The following is a 15914-nucleotide window of genomic DNA, read 5'->3' on the forward strand; positions in this document are numbered from 1 at the left end:
AAAGTAATCCATATAAATCTATATGTGGTGTTTGTAAATCACATGCACCATACTCTGTATACTTAATTGAACGCTGATTAAAGAATTCAAAACTGTAATATGAAAATCTAACTTTTGCCATGCGCTGTGTGTCATGATAGTGGCATCCCCCACATGAATGTGATTCAGAACCACATCATTTGCATATGCAATCTCACAAACACTCCCTCCCTTAAACAAGGAAGCATTTAAAGACTGAAATTGTCAGTGATGTGTGCCACTGCTCTTCAGCAGCTCAGCTGTACTGTGATCTCACCATGTTTATTCACTGTGAACTGGTTATACTGATACTTGCACTGACTCTTGATGGCCAAGGTAAGTTTAGTTTTTATGGCATTGTGCACTGTGCTATTTAACATTATTATAGCATGCTGTACCCACACTACATGAGGAAATGAGGAACTGCATTCTATGAGCATAGATCAACTTTTGATGTAATCAGTTTCTTTTTTCTTTTTGTTGTTTTGTTTTTTGAAGCCAATTTAGAATATCTTGGTTAAAACCTTTTGTTAATAAAATAACCTTTTTGGTGGCACTGATATCAAGAAACACATGAAGACACACACACCATCTGCCGACAGATCGGGCCGAATGTACATATTATGCATGAACATCCATCATATTACAACTGATGTTGGGATGTTTGATGAACATTAACTTGCAAATGGGAGCCATAACCGTGGTTTACAAAATGGAAAATTGAATATAAATAAATAGAACTTGAGCAGGCTGTAAAAATGTATTTGTTTGTCAGACACGTTTGCGTGCATTGCCTAAAAACAACTGAACATAATAAAAATGTATATGTATGTGTGTGTGAGTGTGTGTGTGTGAGTGTGTGTGCATGTATATACATAAATTTTTCTGTTCCCACTAAGCTGGTGCGTAGATTAACTAATTCAAAAAATGCAGTCATAATGTCTTTAACTGAGCCCACAAAAAGTGACGCAGGTTAGTAATGTACTAATGTGCTTGGAATGTGTTTTATTTCATATTATTATCATCATTATTAACATATATCATTTTATTATATCGATATGGACTAATGTGTCTGAAATAGTTATGACTAGTTATAGTTATGAAGAAGTTACTTTTTTTCAGTTCACACAGGGGAAATCTATGGAGGGCACCAGGCTGTGCCACATAGCAGGCCATACATGGTGCTTTTAGAGATATTCATGCAGGATGGTGGAAGAAAACACTGTGGTGGCTTCCTTCTGAATGAGGGGTTTGTGATGACTGCAGCCCACTGCCAAGGCAGGTCAGTTTAACACACTATTGTACCTACTGGAAGTGTGGGGCCACTGATAAGATGTTTTACCTCAACAATAACTAGATTCATGTAGATAGGCTTCATAACAGCGTCATGAACTATGACATACATTCAAGTAATATTTCTGTTTCATAGATACAATGCTCTGAATAAAGAAAGATACTCCCAGATGACATTTATTAAGATATTAAGATTTTAATAAGCTTCATGACATCTTCATGAATTATAACATAAATTCATGTATTGAATTCATGTAAGAATACAATGCAACTTACTCCCAGATCATTTTCTTTGCATTCAATTTTTGTCATTTCATGTTGTACACGGCCTTACTGGGAGTTCACAATGTCCTTAACGCTAATGATATACAGCGTGTATCTGTGGAGAAAACATTTCCACACGAAGACTTCAACAGATCTGAGCCCAAAAAAAATGACATAATGCTTCTTAAGGTAAATGAACTGAAAAGAATTGTTGGTTTTGCCTTTGTTTAGGCATTTCCTTATTTTTGTTTCTCATGATGTTATTAGCAAATGCTCTATTAAATGCACTGATCAAGAAGAGCACTACAATATTGTACAGATTGATGTTTGTATTTTCTAATTCTACTTTTATCTGTCCCTTCTTCTCAAGCTGAGCTCGAAGGTAAATTTCGGCAAAAATGTGAGACCCATTGCTCTCGCAGGCCAAGGTGATGGCTCTCTGCCAAAATCATGTATAGTTTCCGGCTGGGGAACAATGAACACAAACAACAAATATTTGTCTCCTGTACTCATGGAAGTCGATGTGACACTCACTGACAATGAGCTGTGTCTGAAGGAAAAGCTATACTGCAGTGAGGGAGAGAGAGGACCACGTGAAGTAGGTACAAACAAACCTTGGTCAACTGTGATAATCAATTCACTGTTAAAACAATCACTGCTTACTTTGTATGTACCTTCAGGGAGACGGTGGTGGTCCACTGGTCTGCGAAGATGGAAGAGCATACGGCATGATGTCATTCATCTTCATACCACACTCAGGTGGCCCAAAAGTTCACGCATATACTAAGATTCCCGATTACAAAAGCTGGATCGATTCAACCATTGATATTGCATTAAAAAGTGCTAGTACATGTCATATCTACCTAAAACGGGAGAGCTGATAATTGAGGTGACGACATATCCCACAGCGACAAAACTATCGGACCAAAGTCTAGTCTTGCTTGTTTCAGAGATTGAATGAAAATATGCTTTACTTTGATGTTATCAAATGGTACAAATTAAAATTTAGTTTGACATCTTTAGTCAGAAGACTCAAAGAATATATTAATGGGATTCATCTCAACAAAAATGAATTAAAGGTTTGACTTTTTTCTGCTGCAATTGGCCTAGAACTTGACAACGAACAAATAGACCGAATGTTGTTTAATAGATTAAATATCTACTGAAACTTGATATCGTATATTTTCCTGCTTCTAAATATATTATACACATTAAATGCATTACTGCTTTGTGCATCTTCTTTTTGACCCAATCAGATGAGAAGACAGTGTTTAAGTCAATGTTTGTCTTGTGCCATCCTTTTAAACAAAGTGTTGCTCTCTCACCGTGGTAATATAGACTAAATGATTTTACATGACAGGGCAGCTCATATCTTAAATTGGATGGTATTTGAAATCCCAATAACTCCTCAAACAATAACATCTGGAAAATAAGGGTTCAGTACCATCCATCCATCCACCCATCCATCCATGGCAGCGAGCCACTAGCCAGATTCCTAAACCACAACTGGCTTAACTAACTTATTTTAATGCATTTTAATGCATGGATTTACTTAAACTGAGCTATTTTCTATCATTTGATTTATATCCAATCATATGATACAGTAGTCCCTCGCTATAACGCGGTTCACCTTTCGCGGCCTCGCTGTTTCGCGGATTTTTTTTAGTGCAATTTTGCATGCTTTTTTTTTTTACAGTGTATGAACGCGCATTGTGTTCTGCGTCCTGATTGGCTAAGGGACTGTAGACCAATGTCAATCTCCTCCGTGCCGTGTCTCTGTACAGTACAGGATGCGTTCGGCTTGCCAAATTTACATAAATGTTCAATCGCTAGCAGTGTGACTTTTAAGTGCTGCCTGTTTGCAAGACAAACAAACAAGAGATAAATGTGAGAAAATGTTAATGCCTGTCTGAGAAAAGTGTATAAACTGTATGGTGAGGGGTTTTACAGCCTTAAAATATATATAATAATTGTAAAAAATAAAGCTGACTACTTTGCGGATTTCGCCTATTGCGGGTTATTTTTAGAACGTAACCCCCGCAGTAAACGAGGGACCACTGTACATGTTATATTTTTCCTATTGATTATATCAGAGGTGCTCACATATTTACTGATAAAACTAGAAAGACAATGCACCTTCAGCTAAAGTAAGCTAACCAATGAGACTGGATAAATTCCAATGCATGATGCCCTATTGCAGCATAATGTATTCATCAGATGTCTATTGCCTGTCTGCTGTACTTTCATTATCTTAAATCATTAGATGCAATTTGCATGGCTGATTAAAAGTCAGTAGATTTAAACTATACAAAAACTATGAACTATTTATTCTTAAACTGTATAAGTTGTATTTATAAAGACTATTAACACATTGAGTTTGCCTCCCTCCTTACTTTGGACATTCAGACCATTACATTAATATACAAACAAAATAAAATCAGAATATAACATACATATACTGTAACATATGCAAACACAGAAAAGGAAGAACATCAATAGTATCAATAAAATTGGATAAAATATTTTCCTCCATTTAAATTGAGAAACAAATGAATGACCCATCATAGTCAGATTCAAACACTGGGCCATTTTGAACTCTCCAGTTTATGTGCTGAACTCTATTAGCTTCACAGCATTACAGGGTTTGTATGGGAGGATGGAGGCTTTGCTTTAACCCTGGTGCAATTTATTATAGCTATTTATAGCAGCCATTGAAAGCACACTGACAATCAAGTTGCATTTTAGATCAAATGGGTGACATCAGTGAATAGTTTGCTTAAATGGTCCCATTTTTATTACATAAAAGCTGGTGAAACAGTGAGGAGTTCTGTTTTACCACACCTCACTCAGAAAATGTGGCCCAACTTTAGACACTTAATGTCTTCCATATCAATACATTTATAATTCTAATGACTTGCACATGGTCACGGTAGGAGCTACCTGTTCAAAATAATCTGCGTATTGCTCAGGGAATCCTCCATGTCATCCTGACTTTTACTTGAGTCACAGAGCCACAGTTAACCAGGTGCTGAGTCTTCTAACCAAAGATCTGCTGGGTCAAATGTTCAGTGGTTGTCCTATTCAACATGTCCATAAGAAACTGAAAGAAATGGGATTTGTTGTTCTGGCACCTACACATGTATCATAGATAAAAGCCCCTGAAGAATTAGAGATAAACAAGGGTAGATAGCCCTCTTCTTCAGAAGTCAGGCACAGGATGTGGTTAATGTTACTGATGCAACAGCATTTAAACCATCTCAGTTTTTTGTGAACTAGTTTATCTGGGTCTCAGATCAAACCATAGATAATTGCAGCAGCTGCTCCGACACTTGATCTTGTTGCATACTTATTCTTTTATTGCTTGCAAATGAGCAAAACACTGAAATGACTATACTACACGTTGTATTGTGGTGCTTCAGCCTCCTGTGTGTCCGCAGTGTTAAGTGGGTTAGACGACGTTTATATGTAGATATGATTCATTTAAAAACCAAAAAACAAATGTAAAAAATAATGTACCGGTGCTTTATCACACTGACTTGACAGCTGAACACAATGCATCTTCCAGTTCCAGTGCGCATGTGCGGAAGTATATGCTACCTGTTACGATTGCTCCTGCTCGTTTTCTTATTTTTTCTTACTTTTAACTATCTTTTTAATTATTTGTTTTACTTTTTTTGCTGGTAATATGTTTTTAAGATGTTCCCTCTCCAATACATGCTGGTGGAGAGAGCTCTTGTCATCTTTTTGCTGTGACAGTACAACTTTAACTCTGCCTGGTGCAGTAAACATGTGGCCGTTGGTAGCCGTTGGTAGCCGTTTTGGCTACACGAGTGATCAGCTGATCGCTCTGAAACCTGCTGGCATCCTGACCACGAGATCTTCACAAATTCCAGAAGAATTGTGGAGGAAAACACACTGAGGTTGCAGAGGAAAGAAGAACCAGCGGAGGAGAGAAACCAGAAGGAGACAACGGAGGCGTATGGAGGAAAAGAAATATAAACCCTGTCTCCCCATCGTTACTATGGTCAACGTGAGATCACTGGTAAACAAGATGGAGGAGCTAACAGCGTTAGCCAGGAGTCAGATGGAGTACCGGGAGTGTAGTTTGGTGTGCTTTTTGGAGACATGGCTGCATCAGGACATTCCCGACGACAGTGTTTCCATTGGTGGCTTCCAAAGTGTTCGGGCCGACAGGGATTGCACCAGGAGCTGTAAACGGAAAGGAGGGGGGCTTGCCGTTCTGGTGAACAACAGGTGGTGCAGTACTGCTCATATTACTATCAAGGAGCTCATCTGCAGCCCGGACATTGAACTGTTTGCTGTTGGTCTTTGTCCACGTTGCCTGCCACGGGAGTTTTCACATGTTGTTGTGGTCATCCATCCCGGGTACAGACTCTACACCTGAGTGCACTCACTGCTATCTCTGTCTTCAACCATGTCACCATGGCAAAGGCACTGCCCAACTTCACCCAGTACGTGAACTGTTTCACCAGAGAGGAGAGGACCCTGGACTCTGGACTCACCTGATTTACTTTTGTGTTTGAAGTTTATTCTTATTCTTTTGGAGCTGTGTGTAACAAAAAGCAATTTCCCCCTGGGGATTATTAAAGGAATTCTGATTCTGATTCTGATCTTTAACAAACCCATGCAAATCGACAAGAAGCAAAGTAAGACAAGATCACCAATTTGGCAACACATACATAGCATTTAGAAATAATGCTGTATAAAAATCACACCCAAATACAGAAATTAGCGGTGAATGCTCTGTATTCACAGCATAAAGCTTCCTCTACAACCTTTCCCAGCATGCTAATGTGGTTGGCATTACCATTCCCACTCCTGACTCCCTCATAATCAATCTTGAGCAAAGTATCACAGACGCAACTTGACATCTATCACTTCTTCTCTTCTGCCCAAATGTGAATCCCTGTCCTTTCAAAGTAGCGTTGGATGATATGTATAATACTGTGCAGCGGTAGAGATGTGTTCACCGACCGGCTGTTCACCGGATTTGGCAGTACTATTTCCATCAGCTATAACAGCTATGATCTTGTGTGAATTGTCTTGTGTAACCTCCAGGATCTTGCAAATTCAGTCGTCTCTCAAGGTAATATGATTTGGGCTGACATGGAGGAGGATAGTGAAACTGTAAATACAGAGCAGGAGGAGGAAGCATCCCACAGACTGGGCTCATGTATTAATTTGCACCTGTTAACCTTAACCCTTTCATGCATAGAGGTCACTACAGTGTACAGCTATTCAAAAGCTGTTTTCTTGTATATGCATGAGTTTTGATGGCATAGTTGCACATCAGCCACTACAGTGGATGCTATTGCATCATCTCATACACTGCTACCCAGTGCCAAGCCATTGCAAGTGAAAAAAAAGAGTGAAACCAAGATGGCAGACAGACAGCCAGAAACTCCAAGTTGCTCATTTTTTTCTGTTCAGACCTTCTATAAAAAGAAACCCTTGCAGGTAAGAAAAATATGGTGACATCAAGTAACATCTGAGGAGTCATACAATTGCTAAATTTTCCAAGTATTGATTTTATATTGGGAGGAAATTATGATTAATCACATGTCCACTGAATTGTACATCATGTATCAGTAGCTATATTTCAACTACCAGACATGTAAATACAGTGGGGCAAAAAAGTATTTAGTCAGCCACCAATTGTGCAAGTTCTCCCACTTAAAAAGATGAGAGAGGCCTGTAATTTTCATCATAGGTACACTTCAACTATGAGAGACAGAATGGGGGGAAAGAATCCAGGAAATCACATTGTAGGATTTTTAATGAATTAATTGGTAAATTCCTCGGTAAAATAAGTATTTGGTCACCTACAAACAAGCAAGATTTCTGGCTCTCACAGACCTGTAACTTCTTCTTTAAGAGGCTCCTCTGTCCTCCACTCGTTACCTGTATTAATGGCACCTGTTTGAACTCGTTATCAGTATAAAAGACACCTGTCCACAACCTCAAACAGTCACACTCCAAACTCCACTATGGCCAAGACCAAAGAGCTGTCAAAGGACACCAGAAACAAAATTGTAGACCTGCACCAGGCTGGGAAGACTGAATCTGCAATAGGTAAGCAGCTTGGTGTGAAGAAATCAACTGTGAGAGCAATTATTAGAAAATGGAAGACATACAAGACCACTGATAATCTCCCGCCATCTGGGGCTCCACGCAAGATCTCACCCTGTGGGGTCAAAATGATCACAAGAACGGTGAGCAAAAATCCCAGAACCACATCCAAAGAACACCATACCTACTGTGAAGCATGGGGGTGGAAACATCATGCTTTAGGGCTGTTTTTCTGCAAAGGGACCAGGACGACTGATCCGTGTAAAGGAAAGAATGAATGGGGCCATGTATCGTGAGATTTTGAGTGAAAACCTCCTTCCATCAGCAAGGGCATTGAAGATGAAACGTGGCTGGGTCTTTCAGCATGACAATGATCCCAAACACACCGCTTGGGCAACGAAGGAGTGGCTTTGTAAGAAGCATTTCAAGGTCCTGGAGTGGCCTAGCCAGTCTCCAGATCTCAGCCCCATAGAAAATCTTTGGAGGGAGTTGAAAGTCCGTGTTGCCCAGCGACAGCCCCAAAACATCACTGCTCTAGAGGAGATCTGCATGGAGGAATGGGCCAAAATACCGGCAACAGTGTGTGAAAACCTTGTGAAGACTTACAGAAAACGTTTGACCTCTGTCATTGCCAACAAAGGGTATATAACAAAGTATTGAGATGAACTTTTGTTATTGACCAAATACTTATTTTCCACCATAATTTGCAAATAAATTCTTTAAAAATCAGACAATGTGATTTTCTGGAATTTTTTTTCTCATTTTGTCTCTCATAGTTGAGGTATACCTATGATGAAAATTACAGGCCTCTCTCCTTTTTAAGTGGGAGAACTTGCACAATTGGTGGCTGACTAAATACTTTTTTGCCCCACTGTATATCTGTATAACATTTGTGTTGAAAAAATGTGTTTTTCATGCCTAAAGTTGAATAAAAACACTAAAAATCCTGACTGAGGTTATCATAATTCATGCACGAAAGGGTTAAAACCATTACCACTTGAAATTATTGTTCTCATTTGGAAACCATTTCAAATCAGAATCAGAATCAGAATTCCTGTAATAATCCCCAGGGGGAAGTTGCTTTTTGTTGCACACAGCTCAAAAAGAATAAGAATAAACTTCAAACACAAAACACAAAGCATGAGATGGTGATTTTAAAACATTTCTTAACTGAGTTGCAGAACAGTTACTGTATCATAATAATAACTGTGATATAAAATTACGAATGCTGTGATGGAAGATTCTGACCATAGTTATTTTGAATCCATGAGAAATGATGTAAACTCCAGACTCTTCCACCATGTTAACATCTTTTTGTCACAGAGTCAGGAGAAGTCGACACACGCTTTTGGTTTGTTTCATGTATTGTACATTTGGTGGACATATTGCCTCATCCAGTCAGGCCCCCACACAGAGTTTTATGCCCCGAGTTCCTTGCCACCACACACCTCCTGGCATATTTGATCCATATTCATATTCATATCCTTATTTTTTGTGGTCAATCACATTTAATCCCATCTGTTAACCGTCTGCAGCCCTCTTTCACCCGTCCAATCCCAAACCTAATTTATTCATCCCTGCCTCACCTGCTATGTCAGCAATGTACATACTTAAATTGCATGGTCTTTGTCTGTGAAGAAAGTGAAAGGCATGGGATCCATTCTGGCCCTTGAACATAACTGAAAATAAAAAAGACCTCAAAGAATGAGACAACCAAGGGGTGACATACTGCTGTTTCACAACTCAGGTACTGGAAACGATACTAATCTGTACTTCCTGTTGGCTACAGATGCGATAAATGTATGTATGTATAATGTTTCAAACGGATGTAAAATAATCTCAAAAGTGGAACGCTTGCGGTTTATGCAGGCCAAAGAAAGGTGACGCTTTAAAGAATTGCAATAAATAAGTAGATAAACCAATTAGAAAAGATAAACACTGTAGGGCAGGACTGAACACTCAGTGTAGTTGAAGTTATGTCAAAAAGAGGCCATCTGTCACAAAATATGTAAGCAAATGAACAAATATACTGTCACAACTAACCATCCAATTGACTTAAACAGTGATTGTCCAAGCCATGGCTTGAATTTCCCTACACGATGATATATAATGTAATATTGTGCAATATGTTTGGATCCCAAGCATATAAATAAATCAACCAAACTTAATCAGGTTTTACTCGCGTGCATCAACCTTGTGGTGTGGGAATCCTCTATGATTTTGTTCAGCACTCTCCAAAAAAGCCCATAGGAACTATCAAGCACTTTTCATTTACGCGTTTTCGTTCAACCTTTGTTGGCTGTAGTCAGGCAGCATCACTGGAAATAGTAGATTTCGATGCTGTGTGACACTTCACATTAATCAATAACTGTTGTCAGATCATTGATATCAGATGATTTTATTATACAGCTGAGGTTCAGTAGCCTTGACAAATGTACATTTGTGATAAACTGTATTCTTATATTCTTCCTATACACTTTCTGTTCTGAAGTAAATCATTTGCAGTATCATAATTGCTGTCTGTTAAGGTGAGTGTTCATACTGCCTTTGCAGCAGTGCCAGCCAAGTTTTCAGGTATGTGAAAACGTTCTGTGACAAAGGACATCATGACTGTGAATAGCAATTTTGTACTTGCTCCACAAAGCCTGCTATAACCGTTAGTCACTATTCAGGTTCTTAATCATCAACTTTGGTAAGAGGGGCTATTGTGCTGAGATCTGACAGAATCAGAGCATACACACTTTTCTGCAGTAACTATCTAGAGAATTATTACTAACTGCGGCCTGTTTCACAATTCAGGATTAATTTGGTGGGAAGAAGTTTTATATACATACCTCAACAGTTAAATGCAGTCTTATGATGTGACAAAATTAGAATAATATTTCCTTTAGAGCTGTGTGACCTCTGAGAGAGCATGAAATGCCAGCATAGATCTCCAAGGCTGCGTGTTTGATACCAAAAGTAATCCATATAAATCTATATGTGGTGTTTGTAAATCACATGCACCATACTCTGTATACTTAATTGAACGCTGATTAAAGAATTCAAAACTGTAATATGAAAATCTAACTTTTGCCATGCGCTGTGTGTCATGATAGTGGCATCCCCCACATGAATGTGATTCAGAACCACATCATTTGCATATGCAATCTCACAAACACTCCCTCCCTTAAACAAGGAAGCATTTAAAGACTGAAATTGTCAGTGATGTGTGCCACTGCTCTTCAGCAGCTCAGCTGTACTGTGATCTCACCATGTTTATTCACTGTGAACTGGTTATACTGATACTTGCACTGACTCTTGATGGCCAAGGTAAGTTTAGTTTTTATGGCATTGTGCACTGTGCTGTTTAACATTATTATAGCATGCTGTACCCACACTACATGAGGAAATGAGGAACTGCATTCTATGAGCATAGATCAACTTTTGATGTAATCAGTTTCTTTTTTCTTTTTGTTGTTTTGTTTTTTGAAGCCAATATAGAATATCTTGGTTAAAACCTTTTGTTAATAAAATAACCTTTTTGGTGGCGCTGATATCAAGAAACACATGAAGACACACACACCATCTGCCGACAGATCGGGCCGAATGTACATATTATGCATGAACATCCATCATATTACAACTGATGTTGGGATGTTTGATGAACATTAACTTGCAAATGGGAGCCATAACCGTGGTTTACAAAATGGAAAATTGAATATAAATAAATAGAACTTGAGCAGGCTGTAAAAATGTATTTGTTTGTCAGACACGTTTGCGTGCATTGCCTAAAAACAACTGAACATAATAAAAATGTATATGTATGTGTGTGTGTGTGTGTGTGTGTGTGAGTGTGTGTGTATGTATATACATAAATTTTTCTGTTCCCACTAAGCTGGTGTGTAGATTAACTAATTCAAAAAATGCAGTCATAATGTCTTTAACTGAGCCCACAAAAAGTGACGCAGGTTAGTAATGTACTAATGTGCTTGGAATGTGTTTTATTTCATATTATTATCATCATTATTAACATATATCATTTCATTATATCGATATGGACTAATGTGTCTGAAATAGTTATGACTAGTTATAATTATGAAGAAGTTACTTTTTTTCAGTTCACACAGGGGAAATCTATGGAGGGCACCAGGCTGTGCCACATAGCAGGCCATACATGGTGCTTTTGGAGATATTCATGCACGATGGTGGAAGAAAACACTGTGGTGGCTTCCTTCTGAATGAGGAGTTTGTGATGACTGCAGCCCACTGCCAAGGCAGGTCAGTTTAACACACTATTGTACCTACTGGAAGTGTGGGGCCACTGATAAGATGTTTTACCTCAACAATAACTAGATTCATGTAGATAGGCTTCATAACAGCGTCATGAACTATGACATACATTCAAGTAATATTTCTGTTTCATAGATACAATGCTCTGAATAAAGAAAGATACTCCCAGATGACATTTATTGAGATTGGCAAATAAGCTTCATGACAGCTTCATGAATTATGACATAAATTCATGTATTAGCCTATTTCTGTTTTAAAAATACAATGCAACTTACTCCCAGATCATTTTCTTTGCATTCAATTTTTGTCATTTCAGGTCGCACACGGCCTTACTGGGAGTTCACAATGTCCTTAACGCTAATGAAATACAGCGTGTATCTGTGGAGAAAACATTTCCACACAAAGCCTTCAACAGATCTGAGCCCACAAAAAAGGATATAATGCTTCTTAAGGTAAATGAACTGAAAAGAATTGTTGGTTTTGCCTTTGTTTAGGCATTTCCTTATTTTTGTTTCTCATGATGTTATTAGCAAATGCTCTATTAAATGCACTGATCAAGAAGAGCACTACAATATTGTACAGATTGATGTTTGTATTTTCTAATTCTACTTTTATCTGTCCCTTCTTCTCAAGCTGAGCTCGAAGGTAAATTTCAGCAAAAATGTGAGACCCATTGCTCTCGCAGGCCAAGGTGATGGCTCTCTGCCAAAATCATGTATAGTCTCCGGCTGGGGAATTGCGGAAACAAACAACAAATATTTGTCTCCTGTGCTCATGGAAGTCGATGTGACAATCACTGACAATAAGCTGTGTCCAAAGGAAAAGACATACTGCAGTGAGGGAGAGAGAGGACCACGTGAGGTATGAACCTTTTTATAGAATAATATGGACAAGCAAACGTTGGTCAACAATGAGAAATACCTGTCAAAGCAATCATTGCATGTGCCTACTGCGTATGTACCTTCAGGGAGACTCTGGTGGTCCATTGGTCTGCGAAGATGGAAAGGCCTATGGAGTGGTGTCTGCCTTCAACCAATACTCAGCAATATATGTTTATACTAAGATTCCTGATTACAGAAGCTGGATTGATGAGAATATGCAGCACAATGGAACCTCTAATAGATCTCACGCTGGATGCATGAAATCCTACATTTGAATTTACTGTTTGTATAACATTGGATTCCATAGCAATAAGATTGCCAGACCCAAGTCTGTCTTGCTTGCTTCAGACAAATTTAGTCAAAATATGCTTTCACTTTTTTTAATTCTTCCAAATTATGCAATCAGTCAAAAGACTGAAAATATATGAATACGGTTTGATAAATTCAAAAAAATTATTTTTTTTCTTTCTTTTTTTTCTTTATATGATACAGCTCTTAATTTCTGCTGCAGACGCTTTATGAAGCTTTATGGCAATAAACTTTAGATTATTCTAAGCAAATTACAGTTGAAATCAAGCACATGCAGGTTTTTTATGGCCAGACTTTAAAAAGCCAATCATGGTGCACAAATTAAAGATGGCTTAAAATGAGAAATCTAAGTGTAGACTAAATGCTCTTCAACAGATGTATTATCTATTGACATGAGATAATGTATATTATCCTGCTCTTAAATACATTATATACACTGTTGCCCATAAAGTTGGAATAAAATGTTTTTTACCTCTTCTCATGAAATGATTGTGACAATGCAATTTATCTTGATAAATAAAGTGTATATCTTCTCAACTTTATTGATCAAACTCTTCCAAACATATCACAGTGACACTTAAACCACAATTAACCTTTGCAAACTGTGTATTCAGGCTTTAAGAAAATTGGGGGTATCGAACAATTATTCCAACTTTATGGGCAACAGTGTACATTAAATGCATTTCTGCTGTGTGTATCTTATTTTTGACTCAATCAAATGAGAACACAGTGTTTAAATCTTACGTTTGTTTTCTACCATCTTTCTAAACAATAAAGTGTTTCTCTCTGGTCTCTCAGTACATCAGTAAATCAACACAACACTGCCTCCCTGTGAAGAAAGTGTATTGATGCATCGGGAAGAGGTTCACTATTCACTTCTAGAAGTCAGAACTGAAACTTTGCTCTCATTGAGTCAAGTCTCCACCTGTAATTACATTTTTAGTAATATCTGACAGACAGGTCAAAGCTCAGGGTGGACACCAACAGTATCTGCTGTCACTTTACTGTTGCACAAGCGCATTTTGTTTCCAAACTCTAAAATGGGAATTTCAAGAATGTTTATACATTATGCCTTGCTTTACTTTACTTTACTACTCCAAATGTAGCTAAAGCATGCTTAAACTATACAAATCTAATATGACGCTGTTGTGAAATCAGAATACTGTCAGAATACTTTGTGTTACATCAAAATTACACCCAAAAGACAGACACAGAGAGTTGTGGATCAGACAGGACAGGTGGCCATTGCCGGGATAACAGAGGTCTACCAAGCTACTCTAATATTGTCTCATATGGAGCGAGTTTGAGACCTTTCTACCTTTCTACTACGGATTAGGTATTTAGTTCACTAGTAAGTTTGTAGGTTATTATTAGGGATTTTACATGTCTACACCTACAGTATGAGATCCATCTACACACACTGTATTGTATTGCCCATCTTATGTGCTTTAAATTTCAGGTATCTAGTATCTGGTTCCTCAGGTAACAGCGAGACACTTAAATCCTTTAGTTAGATACACTGAATCCTCTTATTTCCCCCTTTGTTTATCTGCGACCAGCATATCTCCAATAATTGATTAAAGTCGAAGGCTGTCAAGTAAGCAGCATTGTGCCTCAGGTTTATTGATGCTCACAAGTGGAAGAAACCACTTGAATACTTGAACGACTGCATCGGCTTGCCTTTAGCACCACCATCAGACATCATGTACTGTCACATTGTATATGGTTACATAACATAATAACTCATGTTGAAAACCCATTTGGAAAATTGCTAATTAAAAATGTCTAATTTACATATACATTCAGATGAGGAGGCAAATACCAGGATTCTATGGTGAAGCCAATTTACAATACTCTCTCAAATTTAGTTCTTCTTATAGCCACTAGATGCTGGCTCCACTGTTTTGTCTACTGAATAATTCAGATGCTCGGGGCTGGACAGAGGCCAGGACACAGGGACCAGAGCTGCTACTAAGCTGTTGTCAGGGCCCCTAAAATTTCTAGCAATGCTGCATCCTCATAAAAGTAGCTTGTCTCATGTTTTTTTAGTACTTACAGCACTGAATGCACTGTAAATAGGTCAAGGGAGAGTCCGTCTCATGAAAGTACACAAGAAGAGAATTATCTAACTTCTTGATACGCCTTATTGAATAGCCAGATATAACAATGACAATGTACTGGTTGCAAAAAAGAGGATGTTGCCTGAAGTTACAAAGTGGTCTATGGTTAAGATATACTTAGATACCACTGTAGATATTGTTGCTTAGTTTTGAAAAGACGCTCAAGCTTTAAATAAAATGTTTCATAACACAACTCTCTCAAATCTATCTCCACATTTGAATAATAGAGCGTTAGGCTGAAGGACAGTAAAAGCATGCATCTGACTCTATCAAGGGTAATTTCAGATCTTAATCCACCAAATTAAAACGAACACTGCAAAATTCAAATTCAACTTCATTTTGTAATGGGTACATTTAACGTATTTAAGGGGATGTTGAACATTTATCGGACTAATAAATGAAGGTAAGTGCTTTCAAAAAGACATGATGAGGATTTTTCATGTTTCAGCATAGCTCCACATTAATAGTAGAAGCACTACATAACAGCCTACTTTAGTTACATCACTGTGATACTCACCGGTTAGCTGACTGTAGTGGATCTCCATATCCTTTCTCACTCCTGAAATGTAGGAGGAACAAGGAACGGACAGCTTTACTTAAAACATTACTTACGACTGCTTCCTGTGAGCTTTTTCAAAACTCTGATCTCATCATAAGCATCATGTTT

The 15914-nt window shown here is 38.1% G+C and overlaps 2 protein-coding genes across 2 annotated transcripts; both read left to right on the top strand.

Moving 5' to 3' along the window:
• The first annotated feature begins 264 nt into the window (after positions 1-264).
• LOC139203022 (granzyme B-like) lies at positions 265-3795 on the top strand. Its single transcript, XM_070832653.1, has 5 exons — positions 265-354; positions 1141-1303; positions 1632-1764; positions 1946-2173; positions 2256-3795. Exons 1-5 carry the CDS (start codon positions 297-299, stop codon positions 2454-2456), a joined length of 783 nt encoding a protein of 260 aa, XP_070688754.1. The 5' UTR covers positions 265-296; the 3' UTR covers positions 2457-3795.
• A 7092-nt stretch (positions 3796-10887) lies between these two features.
• LOC139203020 (granzyme G-like) lies at positions 10888-13216 on the top strand. Its single transcript, XM_070832651.1, has 5 exons — positions 10888-10977; positions 11766-11925; positions 12254-12389; positions 12571-12798; positions 12905-13216. The coding sequence occupies exons 1-5, from the start codon at positions 10920-10922 to the stop codon at positions 13091-13093; spliced, it is 771 nt and encodes a 256-aa protein (XP_070688752.1). The 5' UTR covers positions 10888-10919; the 3' UTR covers positions 13094-13216.
• The last annotated feature ends 2698 nt before the right edge of the window (positions 13217-15914 follow it).

The sequence above is a fragment of the Pempheris klunzingeri genome, chromosome 6 (assembly GCF_042242105.1).
Source record: "Pempheris klunzingeri isolate RE-2024b chromosome 6, fPemKlu1.hap1, whole genome shotgun sequence".
Taxonomy (NCBI): domain Eukaryota; kingdom Metazoa; phylum Chordata; class Actinopteri; order Acropomatiformes; family Pempheridae; genus Pempheris; species Pempheris klunzingeri.